This window comes from Branchiostoma lanceolatum, chromosome 19 (genome assembly GCF_035083965.1).
Source record: "Branchiostoma lanceolatum isolate klBraLanc5 chromosome 19, klBraLanc5.hap2, whole genome shotgun sequence".
Lineage (NCBI taxonomy): Eukaryota > Metazoa > Chordata > Leptocardii > Amphioxiformes > Branchiostomatidae > Branchiostoma > Branchiostoma lanceolatum.
The window spans coordinates 8,424,649-8,451,467 of NC_089740.1; the positions used below are offsets into that span (position 1 = coordinate 8,424,649).

The following is a 26,819-nucleotide window of genomic DNA, read 5'->3' on the forward strand; positions in this document are numbered from 1 at the left end:
ACCTTTCACCCCAAAGAATCGCAGCAGGACCTGACAACTTCCTGGCCTTGCTCGTCTTGTTTAGCTGTCTTGTTAGGCCAAGTTTACGGCGTTCTTTCGCCATTTCACGGTCATCAGAGACAGGTAAGAGTGCACAGGGAATTGCTAGCTCACATAACTGTACTTTCGTAACGTTACAAAGGTAGAACATCCCGAGTTAAGTGTACTTGTACTTGTATAAACTTGCCGTCATGCATCACCTAATACTGTTACACCCAGTGTGGTTGAACCGGTTTTGAATATAGGTAAACAGGATATAACGCGATAACATTATTAGACAAAGACGTTCGGTTCACACTAACACTGATGCTATCAGAGACGATGGCAATGTGCAACCGGATCTCCTTTGCAAGATATGTAAATTCTTGCTCCCAGAGTCGCGGCTAAATGCATTTTGGCAGTGTACTAGGGGTTTGCGGATTTGATGGGGTGGTCTACAGGGGTGGGCTAGTGGGGTGGGCTACCTCAGCATCTACCCTTTCTGGGCCTCAAGGCTATGTATGGGGGTTTGGCCTCTTATGGAATTTCCTTGAAGAGGAACTGGGTCAAGCTGTGGGTGGGCTATAGGGAAGGCAACAGCTGATCATATGGCAGGAGGGGGGGGTGGGGGGGGGTGTATGGCATCATTTCCGTGTCAAAATTACGTACGTAAAAAACGTCACGTTTTGGCGTTTATACGTGACGTATTGGGGGTCAATACGTCACGTATGAAAGGCCTACGTCACGTATGCCGGAACGTACGGATACGTGACATACATATGGTTTTGCAATTTCCGTGTCAAAATTACCTGCATAAAAAAACGTACGATTTCTCGTCCAAACGTCACGTATAACAGGTCATACGTCACATAAGGCATATACGTCACGTACTAAACGTGACATACATATGTCGTGGCAAAATATCGTATCTACGTAGACGTCACGTTTTGTGGTTATACGTTACGCACATAAATGGGTTATGTTAACGTACCACGTTAACGTAACGTATGTACGCCCTTCAAGTTATTATAACAAACAACGTTAACATAACGTAGTCGTAGTTATCATAACGCATTACGTTAACGTAACATAGTCATTTACGTTATCATAACGCAGAGCGCTAACGTAACGTACACTAGAGTGAACCTTTATAATAGGCGTGTTCTGTTTACGTCATTGGTTTATGTTGTGTATAACGTCTACGATAGACGCGTTCTGGTGACGTCATCAGTTTATGTTATGTACAACGTGTATGATAGACTTGTTCTTGTGACGTCATCAGTCTATGTTTTGTAAAAGCCGCAGCACACAATGTATTAGTGTGGGTACAAAGTAGTACGGACACAATTTTTGATGCCTGGCTAGAATATCCTATGTGAGCATTAGCCAGATTTAAACTGTGCCGTGGGATATACTGTCTGAATTGATGAATTGAATTGTGAACCATTCTGTTCGTGTATATTCGAAAGTGCGTCATACTACGCGTCAACCCGTTCATTGAGTGAACTCAACAGATAGGCGATGCTCTTGTCGACTGTCCGCATCAAATCGTCGTCCAAATGCCCGAAGGTCGCGTACAGTCTTCCTATCCTCTGCCTCGTATTCGCTCAGACTTGACCACAAGCCCTTTGCAAAATCCTTCGAGCGGCTCTTGAAATGTAAATCCTCCAGGGAACGGGGAACTTTCTCGTCCCGGCGCAGAGAATCGTAGTGGACCTCGGAGCATGCACGTCCGACCCGACACTTGCCAACGCCATGAGGTCCCTTGTGTCCCTTCACGGGTAGAGAACAAGCACGACTGTGAGCACTTGGAACCTGCCATGATCCTAGCACGTGCTCAGGACCCGTATGTCGGGGGCGGAGCTTGACCACGGAGACGCCAGACTACGCGTCAACCGTTCCATGGTGATCAGCCATTGGTTGGAAATCAAGGTGGTCGTGAGCTCGCTGCTTGTGTGGATTACCGCCCAGCGGGCCGGGTGACAGTTTACAGTTCACCATACTTTCTGTAAAGACGCATTGCATTATCATAATATGAATTTACATGAATGTTATAGCCGACTTGATGGATAAAATATGGGGAAGTATAGTAGAGCATTTGTCATCGATTGTGTAACTATTGTGACATTCGTCCCATTCTCATCCATTTGAAACCTGAAATTGTTGCCTGGCCTTGTTTGGATCTGAAATGTTTAGATTTATGTGGGTTAGGATATGGAGGGATCACTATGTACTTCTGTGGAATACTGACATATGGAAATAATGTTTTGGTCTGTCTATTACAATGTAAAAGCAGTGATGGGCAATGGTTTTAATCCCATATATGACCGCGGCTACAAGTACCCGCGAGAACTAACAGACACAATATCTGCCCGTACACATCGATTGTACTCGAAGATTCCCTCTCATGAACTTTCCAAGCCCCTTTGTGTCGATTTTGTAGACACTCTGGCAGATCACACAACAGGGTGGTCTTTATACAACCATCAGAGAATCACACCTTTTTGTCTCCAATTGGCTTATCACAATACAAACTAATGCACCTGGTAGGGAGAGCGGCAAAAAAAAACCCCGGGACATTTGATATAAAGGTCACTATCTTCTACTCTCCGAGCAGAGGTTAGTGGGGCAGATCGTCACCGTTTTATCATATGCCCCGTGGTTTTAGTTTGGATGGGGCTAGCGGACAAAAAACGGGGCATATATTATGATAAAACGGTGACGAGCTGCCCCACAAACCTCTGCTTGGAGAGTAGTAAGGGACAATTAGAGAAGCCCGCGGCCGTCGCTCAGAAAAAAATGATCTTTCATTGCCTCCATTGCAGACTCCGTCCGGCCAAGGAGGTCGGTGAGGTTGTTTACTTTCAAGTTAAAGCTTTACTATTACATTTTTTTGTTATTGCTGGCCTTCTCAGTCTTCCCGGACAGCAATAAGAAGAAGAAAAATGTAATGGTAAAGCTTTAACTTAACAAAGAAAACAGCCTTAAGAGTCTGAAATGGAGGCTAGATCTTTCAACCAATATCGATCTTCTAGGAGCTCTTCACATCTGCTTTGAAGCCCAAGCATCTGCTTGGATCACAAATATCTGATGGATCCCAAACATCTGCTTGGAGCCACTACCATGTGCTTTTCTAGATAATTATCCATTGCTCCCAAGCAGATCTATAGGTCCCAATATCTGCTTTGAGTCCCAACATCTGCTTTAAGCCTCTATTATCTGGTCGGAGCTCCAAACACCCAATGGAGCAGAACGAGAAAGGCACAAGCCTCACTCAGAGTGCCAGCCCTTTTAGCTTTCCACGTCCGCTCGCCACGACCCGCTACCTGGCTGAAAAAAAGAGCTGACACTCAGCAAGCACTCAGGCTAGAAAGGCATATCTATATGTAGAAAGCACATGTTAGTGGCTCCAAGTATATGTTTGAGCTCCAAGCAGACCCTATCTCCATAGCCGACCTCCTTCATAAATGAATAAGAAGTTTATTGCAAGTTCATGCCCGTGGGCTAATTGCAAATACATGATAAAAACATAGGAAAAAACATACAAGCGTCAGTAAACTGTGTCTGACTTTGCTGTAACAGTAGGTTGCTGGTACTATATACAATTGTTGGCTATATCTAAATTAGCTGGGTTTGACTTCTTTTTTGGAAGCAGTGGAAGACGAAAAGTCCCACTTTTTCTAGTATTTGTGGGTTCTGTGATTTTAAGAGAAAGGTAGCTTTTTGTTCATCCGTGAATGTGCAAAAGTAGGGATATTTCGTGATAACTTGTTTAAATAATTCGGTTCTTTCGTCACTGTTAAATATACACTTGGAAATAAAATGTGTTTCGTCTTCCACCGCCTTGGACGTACAGTATTTACAAATTCTTTGGCACACTGGTAAACTCTTATATCGTCCTCTCTCTACTTCTAGGGAGTGAGCACTAATTCTTAATTTGCTGATGGCCGAGCGCGACTCAAAATCTGCAAGTTCTAGGTACCTCTCTCTAGTGTATACAGATTTACAAGTTTTATAAAATCTCAGTTTACCTGTATCGGCACTTAGATTATGAAGGAATGTCTGGATATACATATCAGAAATTCTGTTCCTTATCAGAGTACATACATATTTGGGGTCACAGAGTGAACTATCAGAGTATAAGAGATATGAGTAACCGCTACAATCAATGAATGAATGAAGACCTTTATTGCACATTTCTGCCACACTTGGCTAAGTACAGGTCACAACAAAATATAATACAAGTACAGTTAGCGGATACAAAAGAATATGACTATCATTAAATAAATTCTACTTCTCGCTTTTCGGTTATAGTGGATATAAAAGAACAGACGTGTTTTTCAATGGGAGGTTTGTCTAGTCGCATTAGAAATATGAATTTTTGAACAGTACTTAAATGTGTGAAGTAGGGAAATACAAGTTTATACAGTTTTCTACAAGTTTATACAGTTCATTTCTTTCTTTGGTATATAATACACATTCTACCACAAAATGACATTCGTCTTCTACTCTATTCAAAGTACAATGTTTACATAATCGTTGTTCTAGAGGAGTGCGGGTATGTCTTCCCGTTTCAATATGTAGTTTGTGGCAGCTGATTCTTAGTCTTGTGACTGCATTCCTGACCCTCATATTTGAATTACTTAGATATTTTTCTTCATTATAAGTAGTTTTGAATAATCTATATGATCTTAACTTATTTTTGGAAGCCCCACCTTTGTTGTCGTTATGTATTTCTTTCAGAAACGTTTGGAAGTAAATGTCTTTTATCCGTTGGCCAATGAAACTAACAATTTGTAACGTATTTGAATTATATGAAATTGGTAGGTGCCATAAGAAAGCAAACCCGCTCTCCTCTAAAGACTTACGTATTCCTGTCGCCCAACATTTCACACCAGATTTGTCTAGATCTAACTGACAGCAGAAAGCATCTGCTTGAAAACTGTCGGCTGACACATTTTGGCGAAGTCTAAGGAAATATTTGACGGCATTTAGCGAAGCATCCACTTGTATTGGGTATCTTCCTAATTCCGCCCTTGCAGCTAGGCTGCAAGCAGACCTAGGTACACGTAATGATTGTTTGCAGAATTTTAAATGAACTGATTCAATTGGACAGGAATTTGAACTTTTGAATGAACCCCATATTTCAGAGCCATACAGCTGACTCTATTTGGCCAATTTCTACTATTTTCCCAGCGACCCGCAGAGACTGATAGAGAAACTTTTATTGTGAGAACATTTACAAGGCTCAACCATAAAACCTCCTTGGCTCAACCAAGGCGCGAACCTCCCACTGGGACGTGCGCGGGTGACTGGGTTTGTGCCAGAAATCGGTCATAAAACGATTAGTAACCCGGACATTCGTACGGCTGTTAACATTACCACGCGCGAGGAGGGGAGGCGACAATACAAAAGGTCACTATTGAATAGAAATATTCCGCCCTGTTTGAGTTATCGCACATCTTATAATTAGGTTGCAAAACATACTTCTTCTTCCAGTTTGATACGGTCTTCGCAACATATAGATCTGCTTGGAGATTATGGCACATCTATGATCTAGAAAAGAACATATTCCAAGCAGATGATTGGGCTCCAAGCAGATGTTTGGGCTCCAAGCAGATGTTTGGGATCCAAGCAGATAGTTGGGATCAAAGCAGATGTTTGGGATCCAAGCAGATGCAGAGAGCTCCAAGGAGATCGATATTGGGTGAAAGATTTAGCCTCCATTGAAGACTCCTTCCGGCTATTTTCTTTTTCAAGTTTTACTATTACATTTTTCTTGTTGCTGTCCGGGATTAGGACCGGAAGGCCAACAATAAGAAAAAAAATGTAATGATAAAGCTATAACATGAAAAAGAAAACAGCCGGAAGGAGTCTGCAATGAAGGCTATGACAGTTACGGCCGGGCTTCTCTTAGCATACTACTCTGCAAACATAGGCTGGTGGAGAGTTTGTGACCTTTTTATCAAATGCCCCGTTTTTTTGCCCGCTCTCCCCACCAGGTGCAAGTTTGTGATATTTACTGGAGACAAAGAGGTGTGGCTCTCTGATGTTTTATGACAGGAAGATTGTAAAAAGACCACCATGTGTGGTCTGTCAGAGTGTCTAGCCGATCGATGGAAATATGTGCGCAAACAGTCATACCTTTATGATCAAGTGGATTCACTTGAAGTATGGTCCAACACTGCGCAACTTTAAACCCCTAAGAAATGTATGGTGCTGACTATGTCTTATGAAGAGCCCACCTCCCCCCTCCACCCATAACTCTCGGGGGCAAACCCCTTCTGATCCCTTCTGGCAGTGATCGCTGCTAAAGTGTTGGGAATCTGGTTTCAGTCTAATCTGAAATGGGACAAACAAGTCTGCGAGTTTACCAAGAAGGCCAACAAATCTATGTTTATGCTCCGGAGACTTAAGACGTTCGGTCTTTCGACGGCAGATTTGGTGACCGTGTACTGCGGCTAGACCTATCCTGGAATACTGTGTACCCGTCTATTAGCCTCTAACAGTCTCTGCGGGTCGCTGGGAAAATAGTAGAAATTGGCCAAATAGAGTCAATTGTATGAATGGAGTCCGCTATCATGGAGAGAGGGTCCAATAGGCCGTAGCCGACTCCCTTCATATAATTGACTCTATTTAATTTCTACTCTATTCCCACTGCAAACTGATTGGATCAGACTAATGAGTTCACCTGAACATACCTTATAAGTACAGGAGAGACAGACTACCCACTGTCACTTCAGCGGATTCATCCAACACAACCGGAGGTGCGAGACTTGTATCCCTCGCTTAGGAGAGCTTGATGTAGAAAGACTGGACTTTGACGAAGCTCTTTTTCTTTCGGTTGCTCCTTTGTGAAAGGGGAAAGTTGAAGGTTGGACTAAGATTTTCATGCTTTTTTCGGACGATGTTTAGCGTTTTGGTGACAGGATGTCAGTAGCGGGGTGATTTGTATTTGTATACCTTGTGTGGACGCAAGGGGCACATGTTTTATTCCTAGTGAGCTAGTTTGGGGGGCGGCTTTCTGTAGTGACTGATGGTTGTCTACCGACTTGGTGGTCGGCCACGGCTTTGGTCGAGTACTTGGGAAGCTGCAGCTAATAACAGTGCTTATATATTTGTACCTTCAATAGTAGACTGCAGGTATTTGGACCACGGCAGGGAGGCGTGCAGCCAAGGAATTTGGGCGCGACGGCAGACCAGGTGCTGGGTGATGACGCTAATTTGCTGGAGAACAGTACAATAGGTGATGCACGTGCAGCGGACACACCAGGTGCCGAGTGACAGCGCTAACTGGTGTGGGGAACAGCAGAACACTTCGGTGGTTTCTTCCGGTGCACCGCGGGCGTCTGTGAGAGGACATTTCTCTCGCCAGGGAGAGATTAGACTTCGGTACAGGGTGAAGGTTGGAAGGTTGCTTTTATAGTGCTTTAAGTGGTGAAATTTGGAATTTTGCGATTTGTCATTTTGACGTTTTTGTGACTGTTGATTTGTCGTAAAGGTGTGACAACAGCCACGCGCATTTTGTGTAATTAGGTTTTAAGTTTGGCTTTGGCCTGGGGAAAGGCTCGCTATCATGATCTCGGGTTGTTCTGCCGGCATGGTATGTGAGTTGGACTCTGGTGTGGAAGTCCTAGAGTTTGAAGAGAAGCTCGAGAATTACCATCACGTTAATTTGACGCATTTTCTGTCCTAGTATGGTGAGACAACTATCAGTTTGTCGGCTGGAGCAAGGAGGACAGAAGTGATGGACAGCGTCGTGACATCCACAGAACCAGCAGGCATAACCTCGGCTGGACCCGGAGTCGCAACTCACTGCCAGTGCCGCCCGCCATTGCTGATGGCCCGGGAACAGTGACAGATGTGTGGTTTGTCTTTTTTGAATATTCTGTTGTTCATATTGCATTTCCATGTGGATTTCTGTTGCTCGTGCGGAATATAGTATATAGATTTGCGGACGTGGTATTGATGTAAACTGTGTTTGCGGTCATTCTAATGTACGATAAGCATTCGTGAAATGTGTGAGTCATGTTGTCGTGGTATTCGGCCACGTTTTATGTGAGAAGTAGATGAACTACACAGGTGTACGGTTTGTCGTTGTGGACTATTTTGTCGTTTATATTGCATTACCGTGTGGATTTTTTTTTTTTTGCTCGTGCGGAATATAGTATGTAGATTCGTTGAAGAGGTATTGATGTAAATTGTGTTTGCGGTCATTTTAATGTACGATAAGCATTCGTGAAATTTGTGAGGCTTGTTGTCGTGGTATTCGGCCACGGTGAACGTGAAAGGACATGAACTACACTGTTCGGTTGGTCGTTTTTGTATCAAGTATTTTAATGTTCATATTATTTAAAAGAAAAACAAAAATTGACGTGTTGACGTCTGTTTGCCGTTTGGGGAATATAGTATGTAAATTCGTTTACGAGTTATTGATATAAAGTGTGTTTTCGGTCATGTGTTGTAATCGATGAGCAGTCGTGAAATTTCTGAGGCGTGTATTGTGGTATTCGGCCACGTTGTGAGGCGCAGAGAAACTTGGCGACATGCGCGGCTTGTACACGTGGTATTCGGCCACGTTTTATGTGAGGCATGCCTACGTGGTATTCGGCCACGTTCTTGTGAGACATGCTTACGTGGTATTCGGCCACGTTTTATGTGAGACATGCCTACGTGGTATTCGGCCACGTTCTAAGTGAGGCATGCCTACGTGGTATTCGGCCACGTTCTATGTGAGGCTTGCCTACGTGGTATTCGGCCACGTTCTAAGTGAGGCATGCCTACGTGGTATTCGGCCACGTTCTATGTGAGGCTTGCCTACGTGGTATTCGGCCACGTTCTAGGTGAGACTTGCCTACGTGGTATTCGGCCACGTTCTATGTGAGGCTTGCCAACGTGGTATTCGGCCACGTTCTAGGTGAGACTTGCCTACGTGGTATTCGGCCACGTTCTAGGTGAGACTTGCCTACGTGGTATTCGGCCACGTTCTAGGTGAGACATGTCTATGTGGTATTCGGCCACGTTCTAGGTGAGACATGTCTATGTGGTATTCGGCCACGTTCTATAGGAGATATGCCTACGTGGTATTTGGACACGGTATATGTGCGATATGCCTACGTGGTATTTAGCCACGTTCTAGATGAGACATGTCTACGTGGTATTCGGCCACTTTCTATGCGAGACATGTCTATGTGGTATTCGGCCACGTTCTACGTGAGGCATAGCGCTTTAAAAAAAAGTGAATGTATTGTAGCAGATAGAAATGTTTGACGTATATTATATTAGTACGCCATCTACGTTCATATTCTTGGAGTTATCGTTTTCAGAATAGTTGAGTACTTATTGTATTGATTGCTTTTGCATACATTGTGTTATGTACAATTGTCGAGCAATAAAGTTCATTCATTCATTCATTCATTCATTAGATGAACTCGGTGACATGCGAAGCATGTCTACGTGGTATTCGGCCATGTTCAATGTGAGTCATAGATGAACAGGGTATTCGGCAAAACAAATGGTTTATGCGGTGCAGGACTACGTGGTATCCGGTCACGTTCTACAGGTGGTATTAATAAAGTTGGAAACAGGTAAGACACGGTTCACGTGGTTTTCGGCCATGTTCTATCCGAGGTATACATGTAGATATATCATGCGGCAGACAAGGCATGGTCACGTAGTAATCGGCCACGTTTTATTTATGCGAGACGTAGGTGAATCTGGCGACGTTCGAGGCAGGGTCACGTGGTCTTTTGAGTTGGTCACGTTCAACGTGAGGCGAAGACAAACGTTGTGAAATCAGAGGCAGGTCCACGTGGTATTTGGACACGTTCTTGCGAGACGTAGATGAATTGTGCGACATGTGAAGCATGGTCACGTGATTTGATTCAGCCAAGTTCTATGTGAGGCGTACATTGTAGATGAACGTGTAGGTATGTATGTTCACGTGGTGTTTGAGTCGGCCAGGTACTATGTGAGGTGTAGATGAACGTGAGTATATATGAGGCATGTACATTTATGTATTTATTTTCGGCCAGGGCATACGCTAGATGTAGAAAAGCGTGGTGACATGTAAGGCATTGTACATATGGTTATTCAAATGTATGTCACGTGCCCACTTAGTATTTGGCCATGTTATACGATGGAAGATAAAGCTGAAAACATTCGAGGCAGGCATTTGTAGTAGTTGGCCACGTTCTACGTTATTAGAGGACAGGGTCGAAAGAATAAGGGACATGTACACCGGAGATTTTATCAACATTTATGCCCTGCTGGATCAGTAGACGGAGGTAATGCCCGATATCTTAGATGTCATAGACTTACATGGTCATGCTTGGATCATGAGTGTGTTATCGGTAAGGAAGGCCGAGGCCTTTGGCGATAGGACTGGTGGCACAGGTGCACCCCTAGAGACGGCGGCGGCAGTGTGGGTATGCTCCTGCTAAAACACATCAGCAACATCTGGGTGTCTTCCATTCAGGAGCACGTCGTTGTGTTCAGTTCAGTCGGTGACAGGTGACGTTTTTTCCCGAATCAGAAACCGATCTTGATAAACCTGGTGGTTCGTTCGTCACTTGTGACGAGGACCGCTGCCATCCATCGGTTGGCTGTGGTATATGTGTCGCATGAGTCCTCATGTAGTTGTAAAGTTCTATTCTGGTCCTGAACCTCTGGCCACAGTGTTCACATTGGATCAGAGACGTGCTCTTCGTGAGGTTGACTACCCGTTTCTTTCTGGTTTTCCTTTTCTGCTGGGCGGCAGCTTTCTAAGCTTAGTTTTTTTTTTTAACGTGTAATGGCGTCATCACAGACTGCATGTTGTCACAGTTGTAGTTAACTTATGGGTATACCGGTTATATAGATAGATACAGAGACAAACCTCAAGACATCGGGAAACGTATATATAGTAGTCATTTTTGGGTTTGTTGTAGGTACTTAGATTGTGTTCATGTACATATAGGGTTAACTATGGGCCAGTGAGTGCCCGAAACAAATAAATGATAATAAATACATTTGTTGGTGTGTGTTTTGTTTTGTTGTCTGTTAGTTTTGTAATCTGCTTTTAAAGACACCAGTAAAACTATATAAATACAGGATAATGTACACTAAGGGCTTCAGTAGGCGTCTGGCAGCCGTACAGTTCACATCAGTGGAGGCCTGGCTGAGACAGTTTGCCATGTACAAGTTACTCGTCAAGTCATGTTTGAAATCTACAGACAACAGATAAGAAATTGAAGTATGGCTACACATAAAGAAGTTAGCTTGAAGAACAGTCAGCCAAGAAATAAAGGAATAACAACACTGACTTACGATTTAGTTTGAGACATTGGCTAGCAGTATATGTACTGTTCTACAGAGCTCCAGTCTAATTCCTGGTTACTCCAACAAGTAGACGAAGAACTCCCCAAAAAGCAAAAGTCATATTTCTAGACACACCAAGGCTAATGTGGGGAAGACATTGGAAATTTAGATCCATTTACTAGTAGTTACTCTAACACAACGTTGACAGGGTTGATTTAAAAGTTTGAAAATTGAACAAGGTTGACTTCCCAAAAAACTGAAAGTTGTAGATAGTAGTGTCTTGATTATCCAAAGGATCTTATTTGATTGAAACTTCCTTGGATTATGTGACTTTTTGAGGGAGATCTAAGTCATTCTGCATGGTTTGATAATGTTCCTAGCAAAACCAGTACTGAAAAATTTTGTATTCTCTAACAGTTATAATGGTAATCTGTCCTTGCCATTGTTCTAGGCTGGCAGACGATGTAATCCTTTTATGAATTAATGTGGTTATGGGGGCCAATTCACCCCTCACTACTGCTGGGAATCTCACAGGAGGAGCACTCCTTTTACGAGTTGCCCTGGGCAAGGAACCCAGTGGTTTAAGACTGGAAAACGCCCAACATTGGAGAAGCCACATGCGGAAATGTAAATGCTGCTGCAGGGTGGTGGATTGGTTTTACCGCTGGGTCATCGACTTCATCTATGGGGAAACGTTGTAATGCATCTGAAAAGTGTAAGGTCAAGTGTGTGAATAGGTCTATAGGACGGTAAGGGATATAACATTCAATGTATTAAGTTTCCAGCTGTGCTATAAGTCTCTAACAGACTAACTACGCCGGCTATTGGGAGAACATTTGCCGGGGGATTTTGACCATGGAGGGTAACATTCGCAGGCATAGTTCAATATGGGACCCTCTCTCCGTAGCCGACTCTCTTCATACAATTGACTCTATTTGGCCAATTTCTACTATTTTCCCAGCGACCCGCGGAGACTGGTAGAGGCTACTGTGCTATGCTTTGTTCAGAGTAGACACGGAATGAGAATGGGAACATTGGGGAAGAAAGGGTTAAGGAAGGGGATAAGAACAGGGATGAGAATGGGATGAGAGTGGGATGAGAGTGGGATGAGAGTGGGATGAGAGTGGGATGAGAGTGGGGAGAAGATGAGAGAGGGGAGAAGATAAGAGAGGGGAGAAGATGAGAGAGGGGAGAAGATAAGAGAGGGGAGAAGATGAGAGAGGGGAGAAGATGAGAGAGGGGAGGATAAGTAAAAGGAACGGTTGTGTCATAATGAATCCCCAAATTATCGTGCTGGCGGATATTGGAGAATGGTAGCATGATAGAAGACGTACTTGATAAATGTACATGGTGATCCATGAAGGATGTCAGATATAATGTTGATATAATATAGGGACAAGGGAGGAGCATGGGGCGCGACGAAGGCGTGGACCCCATAACTCATATGGATGATCCAAGAAGTGCGCAGTGGGTATAGGTTACTATTCCCACTGCAAACTGATTGGATCAGACTAATGAGTTCACCTGAACATACCTTATAAGTACAGGAGAGACAGACTACCCACTGTCACTTCAGCGGATTCATCCGACACTTACCGAGGGAGCGTGACGGAGACTGATCCAAAGGATAGGGGAATGGGAAGGGGAGGAAAAATGAAGACGTAATTTTGGAGACGGCGCGAACTGTTTTCCCCACCCACCCACCCTCTATGATAACATGTTAAAGTAACGTGACTGGTCAGGATCTGTGGCGCGACTTCGGCGTGGACCCCATAACTCATATGGATGATCCAAGAAGTGCGCAGTGGGTATAGGTTACTTTTCCCAGCGACCCGCAGAGGCTCGTAGAGCCTATTATACAAGTACATTTGGGCTCTTCATAAGTGGCGCTGACGCCAGTGGCGCTGACGGCAAAAGTATAATGTAAAGAGAGCCAATCAAAGAAGCCCGGCCGTCACTCAGAAAAAATATATTTCATAGCCTTCATTGCAGACTCCTTCCGGCTGTTTTCTTTTTCATGTTATAGCTTTATCATTACATTTTTTTTCTTATTGTTGGCATTCCGGTCCTAATCCCGGACAGCAACAAGAAAAATGTAATAGTAAAACTTGAAAAAGAAAATAGCCGGAAGGAGTCTTCAATGGAGGCTAAATCTTTCACCCAATATCGATCTCCTTGGAGCTCTCTGCATCTGCTTGGATCCCAAACATCTGCTTTGATCCCAACTATCTGCTTGGATCCCAAACATCTGCTTGGAGCCCAAACATCTGCTTGGAGCCCAATCATCTGCTTGGAATATGTTCTTTTCTAGATCATAGATGTGCCATAATCTCCAAGCAGATCTATATGTTGCGAAGACCGTATCAAACTGGAAGAAGAAGTATGTTTTGCAACCTAATTATAAGATGTGCGATAACTCAAACAGGGCGGAATATTTCTATTCAATAGTGACCTTTTGTATTGTCGCCTCCCCTCCTCGCGCGTGGTAATGTTAACAGCCGTACGAATGTCCGGGTTACTAATCTTTTTATGACCGATTTCTGGCACAAACCCAGTCACCCGCGCACGTCCCAGTGGGAGGTTCGCGCCTTGGTTGAGCCAAGGAGGTTTTATGGTTGAGCCTTGTAAATGTTCTCACAATAAAAGTTTCTCTATCAGTCTCTGCGGGTCGCTGGGAAAATAGTAGAAATTGGCCAAATAGAGTCAGCTGTATGAAGGGGGTCGACTATGGAGATAGGGTCTGCTTGGAGCTCAAACATATACTTGGAGCCACTAACATGTGCTTTCTACATATAGATATGCCTTTCTAGCCTGAGTGCTTGCTGAGTGTCAGCTCTTTTTTTCAGCCAGGTAGCGGGTCGTGGCGAGCGGACGTGGAAAGCTAAAAAGGGCTGGCACTCTGAGTGAGGCTTGTGCCTTTCTCGTTCTGCTCCATTGGGTGTTTGGAGCTCCGACCAGATAATAGAGGCTTAAAGCAGATGTTGGGACTCAAAGCAGATATTGGGACCTATAGATCTGCTTGGGAGCAATGGATAATTATCTAGAAAAGCACATGGTAGTGGCTCCAAGCAGATGTTTGGGATCCATCAGATATTTGTGATCCAAGCAGATGCTTGGGCTTCAAAGCAGATGTGAAGAGCTCCTAGAAGATCGATATTGGTTGAAAGATCTAGCCTCCATTTCAGACTCTTACGGCTGTTTTCTTTGTTGAGTTAAAGCTTTACCATTACATTTTTCTTCTTCTTATTGCTGTCCGGGAAGACTGAGAAGGCCAGCAATAACAAAAAAAATGTAATAGTAAAGCTTTAACTTGAAAGTAAACAACCTCACCAACCTCCTTGGCCGGACGGAGTCTGCCATGGAGGCAATGAAAGATCTTTTTTTTTCTGAGCGACGGCCGCGGGCTTCTCTAATTGTCCCTTACTACTCTCCAAGCAGAGGTTTGTGGGGCAGCTCGTCACCGTTTTATCATAATATATGCCCCGTTTTTTGTCCGCTAGCCCCATCCAAACTAAAACCACGGGGCATATGATAAAACGGTGACGATCTGCCCCACTAACCTCTGCTTGGAGAGTAGAAGATAGTGACCTTTATATCAAATGTCCCGGGGTTTTTTTTGCCGCTCTCCCTACCAGGTGCATTAGTTTGTATTGTGATAAGCCAATTGGAGACAAAAAGGTGTGATTCTCTGATGGTTGTATAAAGACCACCCTGTTGTGTGATCTGCCAGAGTGTCTACAAAATCGACACAAAGGGGCTTGGAAAGTTCATGAGAAGGAATCATCGAGTACAATCGATGTGTACGGGCAGCTATTGTGTCTGTTAGTTCTCGCGGGTACTTGTAGCCGCGGTCATATATGGGATTAAAACCATCGCCCATCACTGCTTTTACATTGTAATAGACAGACCAAAACATTATTTCCGTATGGCAGTATTCCACAGAAGTACATAGTGATCCCTCCATATCCTAACCCACATAAATCTAAACATTTCAGATCCAAACAAGGCCAGGCAACAATTTCAGGTTTCAAATGGATGAGAATGGGACGAATGTCACAATAGTTACACAATCGATGACAAATGCTCTACTATACTTCCCCATATTTTATCCATCAAGTCGGCTATAACATTCATGTAAATTCATATTATGATAATGCAATGCGTCTTTACAGAAAGTATGGTGAACTGTAAACTGTCACCCGGCCCGCTGGGCGGTAATCCACACAAGCAGCGAGCTCACGACCACCTTGATTTCCAACCAATGGCTGATCATCATGGAACTGTTGACGCGTAGTCTGGCGGGTCCTGAGCACGTTTTTGATCTAAAAATGCCACGACATATGTATGTCACGTTTAGTACGTGACGTATATGCCTTATGTGACGTATGACCTGTTATACGTGACGTTTGGACGAGAAATCGTACGTTTTTTTATGTAGGTAATTTTGACACGGAAATTGCAAAACCATATGTATGTCACGTATCCGTACGTTCCGGCATACGTGACGTAGGCCTTTCATATGTGACGTATTGACCCCCAATACGTCACGTATAAACGCCAAAACGTGACGTTTTTTACGTACGTAATTTTGACACGGAAATGATGCCATAGGGGGTGGCAGCAATGAACTCCACCAAGACTGGTAGAAAAGCCATTTTTCATAAAGAAACTTCTAAGTACTCAGTATACAATAGGATGTAAGGGAAGAGGTACAAGGGGAAATAAACTGGAAGTTGGATAGGGCAGCCAGGGAATGAGAGAGCCTTTGTTTGACAGAATTCAAAACATATGTCTCACATTTAGACTGGAATATACCTGAATGCATGTGCTTGTATACAATGTACAATGTATTTGTGGTTATGTGTGTCAGTGTGCATGAGCGTGGGTTGGAATGTAAGTGTGTGTGTTTGTACAATGTATAGTGTTGCTTTTGTTGCTCATTTCTTTCGTGTAGCCACAATGCTTAACTGTCATGTTGGCCTGACTGAGCAGTAAAGGAACAGGGAACATGTTTAAAAATCTAAAACTGGGGATAACAAACTCCTGCACGATGTAAATGTATGCTCATTGCCATCCAATGTTGCATCCCCAAAGCAATATGATCAGTTGCATTCCTTCCGGCCCACCCACAGTGACCCATCTTTTCCATTCGATGCTAAATCCCCATGCATAGCCTTGAGGTCCAGAAAGGGTAGATGCTGAGGTAGCCCACCCCACTAGCCCACCCCTGTAGACCACCCCATCGAATCCGCAAACCCGTGTACTAGTAGGCATGTTGAATATATAACGTTGTAGTCTCATGTATTAGTTAATGACAAGGCAGAATCAAAAAGTACAGCAACTTTCAACAGCAACTTTCAACAACATGTACAACATTTAATTTACAATTTTCATACGGTCAACTACAAGATAGATCTGATCTTGTTACAATCAGGTAGCCTCCACCAGGCCCTCTTACGGGCATATGAATCGTAGAATTCGGCAGAAAATGGAATAATTAGCCAGTAGAGTCAGTCCACAGTGAAGATCGCATTTCGCCCGTTTAGGAGCCTGCAAGTGATCATGAAACCCTGGCATAGTTTGGTAGAGACTAACAATCGGGGGGGGGGGGGGTATTTTCCTGAGTTTCATAATCTCTTTTGATATGATAATAATGCTGGAATTAAATAGGTCTTTGGTGAGAGACAGCAATGATGCCAATGTTTCACCTTGATCTCTTAATAATCAATTTCTTCCCAAATATGTCAGAGAACCAAGGAAATGAATTGGCGTGGCCTAATATAAATAACAATTCTTGAATGTGTGCAGACTCTTAAGATAGCTGCAGTGATGGCTGTCGACAGCAAGGGGGCGCTCTTGCTCCTCCTCATCACTGCTGTGCTGTATGATGGTTCATCTTCCTCCAAGGCCACCCAACCCCCACACATCATCCTCATCGTTGCTGATGATTTGGTGAGTACCATGCAGGTGTTGCACTTTTCTAGCCTTCATACTTAACAGCAGGCTGGTTTCTTGGCTTTACTAGCTTTGGCTTCATATATGTTCTGTTTTCTGATTATATATCAGACTTCTGATTGTGCCAGGTTTTCCGACAGCCATCCAGTCTACAGTCTGAAACTCAGTGAAGTCAGAAAAATGATATGCAATCGAAAAACAGCACATGATAAGCCGGAAATTAAGTCCAGCAAAGAAGTCTACTTTATGGAGGATCAGACATTTCTACAGTCCTGCTACAGTTCTACCATATGCATGCAAATATGTATTTTCACTTCCAGTAAGTCTAGTAGATTATACCTAATAAAGTGACTGCCCTGATACTGCTGTTTGATGTGTTCATAGAGCTCTGGAACTTTGGTATATTGATACATCACCTCTTACCTTGGAATTAAAAGAAAACTTTCCAATATTCCCATCGTCGATCTGCAAGGTTAGAATGATGTAAGTTTCCATTGGTCCGACCAGATCCCGACTCCTAACCTGGACAGCCTGGCATACAGACAACCCCCCCACACACACACACACGCACACAAACATATATTTTTTTTATGCACATACAAACACACTCACACACACACACACACACACACGCAAACACACTCACACACAATGCAGCCCAGTTAAGCAGTAATTGTTATCAATTCATCAACTTTTCGACAGGGTTGGAATGATGTAAGTTTCCACGGCTCGGACCAGATCCCGACTCCTAACCTGGACAGCCTGGCGTACAGCGGTGTGATCCTGGGGAACTACTACGTGTCTCCCATCTGTACGCCGACTCGCAGCGCCATCATGACCGGACGCCACCCCATCCACACAGGTCAGACTGCCTGGCATCCATCCTTTGATAATACAGGGCTCGAAATTCTTTTTACTGCATACTTTCACTTGCCTGCCGTATACGTAGGTTACATTCAAAGTTACCTACAGCACACCAGTTTAGTACCTAGCTAAATAGCCCTTCCTCCTCTAACAAGGGGCCCCCATTTTACGTCCCTTCCAAAAGACTGGCACAGCCCCAACTGAGATGCCCTACCCGAGATTGCACTGGGGTCTCTCAGACTTCCCTTACCAAGGAGGTTGAAAAACAGTCACTGACGAAAGACAGCGCATGCTGTCTGAAACATCTGACAATTTCAGACAGCATTCCAATGTCATTTTTTATCCAGTTGCTTGAGTAACAGTTACTTTGCATATCTTATTACCTGGATGTTGTTAAACCTTCATTGAATTTGAAGCTGATTCTGAGCTCTAGAATTGAATCGTCATGTGACTTTCACCCCGATTTCTCAGAACTACCTACCAGGGAGAAAAGCCTGGCATGAAATCAGATGGCAACACTGCGTACTTTTAAAAGACTTCTTGCATGGAACAAACCTTTTATAAATCTCACTTTGCTAAAGCCATGAGCTGAAACAGTCTTCTTGCAGATATCATGTCACCCGGCGGAATGATGTTAGTAGACTTTACCTTGCGTTTCCCTCCTAATGCTTTACCTTGTGTAGGGTTACAGCACGGGGTGATATCTGGGGCCACCCCCTTTGGCCTGCCGCTGAATGAAACGATCCTCCCACAGTACCTGAAGCCACTGGGTTATGCCACTCACATAGTGGGGAAGGTAAGCATCCATGTCAGGGTATTCCAGTCGGCTGATCTTTAACAGTTCTGACCATTATATTCATAGGCCTACAGCATGGCGTGATAATAGGTGCACAACCCTACGGACTAGGACTGAATGAAACAGTCCTCCCACAGTACCTGAAACAACTGGGTTATGCCACTCGCATGGTGGGGAAGGTAAGCACCCTAACAAGGATATTGCAGATGGATCCAATGATTTTTAACATTGATGGTGTGACCATTGTATTCATAGGCCTTCAGCATTTCGTGATAGTAAGTGCGCAACCCTACGGACTAGCACTGAATGAAACAATCCTACCACAGTATATGAAGCAACTGGGTTATACCACTCGTATGGTGGGGAAGGTAAGGGTAATCTCCAAGCAGATCTGTATTGGTCAGGCTATTTTTTTGCCATTTTCTGCATTTCTACGTCTCGCTCTAGTGTACCACGAAAGTAGTTTTTATATAATATAATAAGTTTGAGTACATTTTGAACTCTATCACTAATTCAATCTCTTATATGTATGTGCAAGTACTTACAGTATGGGTCTTATTCTAAACATATTCCAGTGGCATCTGGGTATGTACGCATGGGACTATACCCCAACGTACCGCGGGTTTGATTCATTTTATGGCTACTACACTGGGGCGGAGGGCTATGTGGATCATGTCAACGGGATTCATGCCTCGGTAAAGCAATGTGTCATGAGAAACAACCACTTGCGGGTGTCATGCCAAAAGCTACAGTCACGCCACACCAATCTAATTTCTTGGTCCTTGGATTTGGGAAAATAATGCTGAACTGGGAGGTCAACATAAAAACAGAGTCTGAGGAGAAATTCTATATCTTGTCACACACACTCACAGTTTCAGGGTTCACAAAACAAGCCCAGTACCATTGCACTACATTTTGTATGCTCTATTGGTAATTGAATCTTTTCATATCTACGACGTATGTAGTTCTACATTACGCCCCAAAAAAGTTACTCAAACAACTGGATATGATTTTGGAAACAGTCTGACGTTTCAAAATCATATCAAGTTGCATTGTCATGAGTTAGTTTTTGCCGTATCTTATTACCTGGATGTCTAACCTTTATCAACGTAGCACTACATTGCTTATAGTTTGGGTCTTGTTCCAGTGGCATCTGGGTATGTACGCATGGGAGCTCACCCCAACGTATCGCGGGTTTGATTCGTACTTTGGCTACTACACCGGGGCGGAGGATTATGTCGACCATGCCAACAGGATACGTGCCTCGGTAAAGAAACGTGGAAGGAGACAACCACTTGCAGGTGTCATGCCAAAAAGTGCAATTTGAATCTATGTATTAAATTGTTTTGGCATATTTCCCAGACGTGTCTGCATCCTGTTAGAGCTCTTGTGATCGCAGCAAAATGTTACTGCTTGTTCGAAAGCCATGCCGTTAGGCATCAGTTATCCTTTTAAAAAATAATGCTGACCTGGAAAATTAGCATGAAGACAGATTCTGAGGAGAAGGTTTACACTATGGTTCACATTAGCCTGTGTTTACACAATCTCTCGCTGGCCGGGGTTAATGACCCCTTCCACCTAGGGCCAGCCGCTAGGAGCGCGGTTTAGTCAGGCTAGGTTCACTAAGTGTCCTGAGAACAGACCCAAAAACAAAGGAAATTGGGAAACCTAAAAACTGCAAGATTTCCTCCTAGCCCTCTGTTTTTCATTCTGACCTCCTATTTACAAATATTCAAGATCTGAGGAAATAGATTGGTGTGGCTCAAGAGTATACATGTGTAAGAGTAAATCTCAATGTGCAATATAGTTATCACATCTCATGATCTCAAGTACAAAACTGGTGCTCTGTATTCGACCCTGAAAAAGCTGCTTCACTGCTTTATTAGATGCAATACAGATACAGAAACTTCTTGGCATGTTACCTGCAAGTGTGTTGTCGTTTCACACTTAAGCATTCTGCTTACAAATGTCTTGTGTTTTTCTTTCTTTTCTGCTTTTACAGTGGCATCTTGGCCACCATGCTTGGGAATTTACGCCAACGTACCGCGGGTTTGACTCCTACTATGGGTACCTCACTGGAAAGGACAACTATTATGATCATACAGATGATGAAAGTAACTCAAAAGAAGAGGTTAGGATAGTGAGGATAGTCAGTGTCATCCCTTTCCACTAGTGGCTGTAACTACTGGGCGACCGCTAAGCAACAGTATTTAAAAGGTCACACAACAAATTTCATAGATGAAGAACAAATCTTATTTATGTTTAGCTTGTTCTGTTTTCTTTTCAATCAAGCTTTTACATCTTGCACTACATTACAATTATAAAATCAAGTGTAACACAAATCCAATTTTGGTCGCTTTACGGTCGCTTAACAATCGCTGTCTCGCGGAAATGGGGCAAAGAAAGTACTATGCTTTCAATTAAGATGCAATATCATACCCTTGTGGACTAACCCCCTGCTGGAGTGATTGCACAAAGTAGGAGTTTATCGTACCCTTAGATTTGACATACTTTAAACTTTAAACATTTGTTGGTAATGTTAGAGATCAAAATTTTCCAATCAACGTGACGAGTGTTAGCTAGATGTTACCACAGAATTGGGGGATTGAATATGGAGCGTTGACCCTTCAATTTCATCACATCTTTGATAAAAAGTACAGTGTTGTTTCAAACTTTGCACTTGTCTCATCTATAATGAAAAGCGACCCCCTGTTTCAATATTACAGCTTGGGTACAAGGGTCTGGACCTGAGGAATGGCACAGAACCGGTTTGGACAGAAAACGGGACGTACAGTACAGAACTCTTTGCTACAGAGGCAGAGAGGATCATCGCTAGCCACGACACCTCCAAGGTACATGTTCTTGTCTGTGTGTTATGATTCTATTAACTGATTTGGCAATTTTGAGACACACAGCCATGATCTGCTGAACTAGCCAAAGACTATTACAATGACTCGGGATGAGCAAGCATATTCCTTGTCTGTATTGCCTAACTGGCAAACTCTTCTGTCTGAGACAAGGTTGAACTGCAATGTTTGTGTGTGTGTGCTTAGAGTTTATAGGGAGTGTGTGTTTGTGTGTGTGTGGTTGTGTGTGTGCCATTGAAATGCAGAGTTTTTTAGTACTAGTAACCTTTTGTCTTTTCCCTTTCCCAGCCCCTGTTCCTGTACTTGCCCCATCAAGCCGTGCACTCAGGAAACCCAGACAACCCCCTACAGGCCCCACAGAAGTACATTGATAAGTTCCCTCACATCCAACACCCCGGGAGGAGGACGTTTGCTGGTAGATGCACTTTCTCTTCAATCTCTGTTCATCATACAGTTGATCATTCAGTTCACTCACTCACTAGAGGTGGATACCGGTTTGCTGGACCTGATTTGGACCTTTATAACATTCAAGAACCAAGTCCAAAAAACCTGAAAGCCAGAATCCTGAGTTCAAAAAAAATTGAACAAAGTACAAATATATTTTTCTATTTTGTTTGATGAAAAGTGTTTTGAGTCTCCCCTCTGGCAAAAAAGGCATTTAAGATAAGTGCAACATTTAAATATCAAACACTGGTTTATCTTGAAAGTGTTCGCACCAAGAAGCTTTTATAGTCGTGCGTGTCAGTATTAATTCTCTATGCTTAATATTGGTCTAATAGAACAAAACATTAACTGGACAGGATCAGGTCTAGGTTCAGGTCCAGACCTGAACCTAAATCTCTGGACCTAAACTTGGACTTGGACCTTATTGAGCCGAACCAGTATCCACCCCTATCACTCACCCAACCCTCGCACTTACTCACTCACTCAGAATTTCCAGTCACTTACGAAAGATAGTGGATGCCGTCTGAAACATTCCAGCTGCAGTCACCTGTACGTGTAGTCACTGGTGAAAGGTAGTGGATGCTACTTGATACGTCAAACCATCTCCAAAATCTATCCAGTTGCTTGAGTAACTGTTTTCTTGTGCAATGTAGATAAATTTTATCTAACTTCTTTCTTTACTTGTTTTCCTTCATGCTCCTGCAGCTATGGTCTCGGCACTTGACGACGCAGTCGGCAACGTGACCAAAGCTCTGTCCGCCCGCGGAATGCTGGAGAATTCCGTCATCATCTTCACCACCGACAACGGTGGTCCCGCTGCAGGCTTCGACATGAACTACGCCAGCAACTGGCCCCTCAGGGGGGTGAAGAACACCCTGTGGGAGGGGGGCGTCCACGGTGCCTATTTTCTTCTTTCCTTTAATGCCCACAATCATAGTTATGATTATGTCAGCATGTTGGAAGTGTGCCGCTGGCTTGTGTCCAGGGTCGTGCAGTGAACACTCCTACACACACATGTAATCCATAATCCAATCTCGTAGTCCTAATTTGATATCCTTACTCCATATCTGTCTGTATCTGTATGTATTAGCCGGTGTAACCGCCCTTCAGCGTAACACACCAGCACGACATTACAGCAACTGGTTATATGAACGACTTGTCACACCTAACCTTTGCACATCTTACTGCAAGTGTTGTTTAAAGCTATCTAGTGATGACACCCCTACTTGGTGGCAAATTGTTAAGGAGTTCCACTCTACGATACGTTGTAGTTCTGGGGAAAAACAAGTTTCCGAATGCTTCAATATATCATCCTGGGTTGATAATTCTTGTACTTAAAGGCATGGCTATTTCTTGTTCTTTTCTGGGCAGGTACTGGGTTCGTCCACAGCCCTCTCATCAAGCAACCCAAGAGGACGACCCACGAACTTCTCCACGTTTGCGACCTCCTGCCTACGATCTACACGCTTGCTGGTGGAGACTCAACCGAGTTGAAGAATCTGGACGGTACAAACGTTTGGGAGACGATCTCACGCGGGGTTGAGTCGCCCCGTGTTGAAGTACTTCACAACATTGATCCAAAACGGAAAACAGCGGCCCTACGCTACAGTGACTACAAGATCATCCTCGGCGAAGCATACAAAGGAGCTTGGGATGGGTGGTATCCACCGGAAGGCGTGACAACCAACCGCAGTAAAGAAACGAACCACGTGCCACGCTGGTCTGGACCTTTGAAGATCAAGTGTGGTGAGAAACCAGCCAACGCGTCGACCAACTGCAAGCCACGTGACAACCCGTGCGTCTTTAACATCAAGGAGGATCCTTGCGAGTTCAACAACATCGCAGACTGGAACCAGCCACTTCTAACGTTCCTCATGGGGAGGCTCGAGGCTTACAGCGCGACAGCAGTGCCAATCAGGTAAGTAATGATTTAATTTACTGCAACTTCATGCACGTAGGCTAATCAATTAATGACATAAAGTGAAACATGAGGCATATACAAGCGATAAAGATTAAACAACGTTGTTAATAAGTCTACAATAAGTTTCTAAATTCTACTATACTAATGCAGGGTTTGACTTCGTCTTTGGAAGCATTGGAAAATAAAATGTCACACAATTTTTATTGGATGATTTCGGAAGGAATATGAATTTCTGTGGATCTAGAAAAGCTTGTTGAGATGTCGGATATATCTATTTCTTTCGGCTTTGAATTTTGGACATTTGCAGGTAAAATGTATTTCATTTTCCACTGCTTTTGTTGCACACTGTTTACACGTTCTGTCATGAACCGGTAGCTTTCTGTATCTCCCTTTCTTAGGAACCAACCAACAGACCCCCGCGGGAATCCAAAGTACCACGGCGGTGTGTGGAGCCCATGGATTAATCTTACAGACACCAGTGTTTCCACCAATGAGTTATTTGGCAGTTTGCAATAACTCCTAGATTTCCTTATCTCTCACACTGAACATTATCAGGCCACACCATTTTTTTATTTTTTTGGGACTTTCTAAGATATGAAATATGCAACAGGTCAAGATGAAAACAGGAGAGAACTTGAATTTGCCTAAAACTGAATTCACTAAAGCAAAAGTTTGGGCCCCAGACTCCCAGATCACAATTATATGTGTTATGAACTTCAATATTCATTTCTGAAAATAATTTCATCAGGTTGGCAGAATGTAGGGTATAGGAGATTCTTTTTACACAACCAAGTGATTTCACCTGCTGACGTTTTGATGTCTGTTAGACACCTTCTTCAGAGCTTCCTACTGTAGTACTGCTTCTCACCACTATAAGTAGCCGATGTAGGTGGTGCTTTTGCGGTGAGAACACTGTCTCAAACGTGGCTGAGTTTGTATCCCCCTCGTTTCGGTTCATCACTGGTACCGGTGTTGACTTCCTTATCGTTGCCACCTACTCCAGCTACTTATAGCGGTGAGAAGCAGTACTCCAGTCAGAAGCTCTGAAAAACTGTGGCAGGTGAGGTTACCTGGTGTAAAAATAATCTCCTATACCGTTCAATATTTATGTATACTCCAGAGACCACAGATAGTCTCCCAAGACTGGAATACTAAAGAATATGTATGCCACTGATAGGGGTACTTGTGTGGCATGTAGGGTATACGTACAGTATATTACTAGGCTTAGGTCTCATGTTCTTGAAAAGAACAATTCTGGGAAAGTATAGTGGTAGGTGCAATGGCTTAAAGCTAAATCAGTTACTAGAAGTACAGAACTTGTGTGTCATGCCATGCGGTGCTTTAAAGATTATGTGAGTCAAATATAGTCAAACAGCCACCCAGCAAGCTTTAAGAAAATGGTCACAGTAGAGAAATAACCACTATAGACAAGCTAGGAGATAGACAGGATTCTTTACGTTAGGGTCAATGGGGAAAATTATCTAAGTGACCACCAAAGAGTGGTCCTTATGTAGAGATGGTCACTTGTACAGGTTTGACTGTATACAGTCTTACATCAATACTTGTCTCCTGTTAAGTAGATGAATTACTGCATATACTGATCATAGTTTTGTCAGCCCAGTTGTAAAGTCACATGTTCCAGTTATGAAAGAGACAATAGATGTTGGCGTTTATATTACTTTAAAAGCTTGGCTGTATATTTTGATATTTTTTTGTAAAGCTTTCGGTTAAAATTTTTTGGAATGTTGCTGGACAAGAACACTATGCTATGATGTGTTATACTATTTTTTTTTTACAAGTTGAAAGAATACTTATTAAAAGAACAAAGAGACAACTTCTGAAATAAGTTGTGAGGTGGGAGATTATTATAGGTGACTATGTTAGGAGATGTCGGTGAATGTTATTAATTTGAAGGCTTGTGGGCTGTATTAGAAAGGGAAACACTTGTCACTGGAAAGAGCTCCATTATTTTGCAGTCCGTGGAATGTAGTTGTTGCTGTAGAAGGACTTTGAGACATTGTAATGCTTATGTTGTTCTGTATTTTTTGTACATATTGCTTAAAAGTAACATAAGATAAAGGGCCACATGCAAAAAGAATTAGTATGAGAAAGAAATGAATGTTATAACCCCAGGTTATTTATTTTGCATTCATTTGATTGTAAAACGTTTGGTTAAGATTTCTTGTGAGAATGTAACTGGAAAAGAATATAGAGTTATATCTTATTTTATGTTATTCTGGCATAATACACCGTGACATGTGAACATGACCCAAACTGGACGTAAACTGCTCCTGCATGTAAATAGGTCATGTTACATTACATGTATATGTATATCAATGAAATACCTGTGCTGTGGGTTTTGCACAATCAAGTGTTGGCTTGCAATGATAACTTCAACAGCTAGGTGTCCCCACTCCCAGCTCGGTTGAGGCCCAACACATGCATAATCACAGGTGAGCGAGGGTCTACGTTCCCATTTCAGTTGATTGTAGTCGGCCTACTATAGTTAAGGGAATGCACGTCAGTCTAGCGTTCCTTCACAGTCCAATTTCATATCCAACTTAAATGATCAAAGAAACCATCCATTCATTCAAATAGTAGGGCGTGGCAAACATTCACATGTCAGTTGAGGTCAGAAAGGTGAGAGTCAAACATG

At 43.2% G+C, this 26,819-nt stretch overlaps 1 protein-coding gene across 13 annotated transcripts; it reads left to right on the forward strand.

Moving 5' to 3' along the window:
• The first annotated feature begins 15 nt into the window (after positions 1 to 15).
• On the forward strand, positions 16 to 26,448 carry LOC136425039 (arylsulfatase B-like). 13 transcript variants are annotated; one of them, XM_066413772.1, is made up of 10 exons: positions 16 to 123; positions 17,125 to 17,268; positions 17,974 to 18,133; positions 18,744 to 18,931; positions 19,507 to 19,626; positions 21,658 to 21,783; positions 22,087 to 22,213; positions 22,948 to 23,139; positions 23,614 to 24,160; positions 24,562 to 26,448. In XM_066413772.1, exons 2-10 carry the CDS (start codon positions 17,146 to 17,148, stop codon positions 24,677 to 24,679), a joined length of 1,701 nt encoding a protein of 566 aa, XP_066269869.1. In that variant the 5' UTR covers positions 16 to 123; positions 17,125 to 17,145; the 3' UTR covers positions 24,680 to 26,448. The 13 variants fall into 13 exon arrangements, with proteins under 13 accessions (XP_066269869.1, XP_066269870.1, XP_066269868.1 ...); XM_066413773.1 differs by lacking the exon at positions 19,507 to 19,626 and adding an exon at positions 20,079 to 20,198; XM_066413771.1 differs by lacking the exon at positions 19,507 to 19,626 and adding an exon at positions 20,934 to 21,071.
• Positions 26,449 to 26,819: the final 371 nt, after the last annotated feature.

What these genes read in the sequence shown, in the direction of transcription:
- LOC136425039 (XM_066413768.1), top strand. Translation starts at nt 17,146, where the DNA reads ATGGCTGTCGACAGCAAGGGGGCGCTCTTGCTCCTCCTCATCACTGCT. An exon ending in CCACTCGTATGGTGGGGAAG is followed by an intron (nt 19,300 to 20,933) that starts GTAAGGGTAATC and finishes CTGCTTTTACAG; the next exon opens with TGGCATCTTGGCCACCATGC. An exon ending in GTGGGAGGGGGGCGTCCACG is followed by an intron (nt 23,140 to 23,613) that starts GTGCCTATTTTC and finishes TTTTCTGGGCAG; the next exon opens with GTACTGGGTTCGTCCACAGC.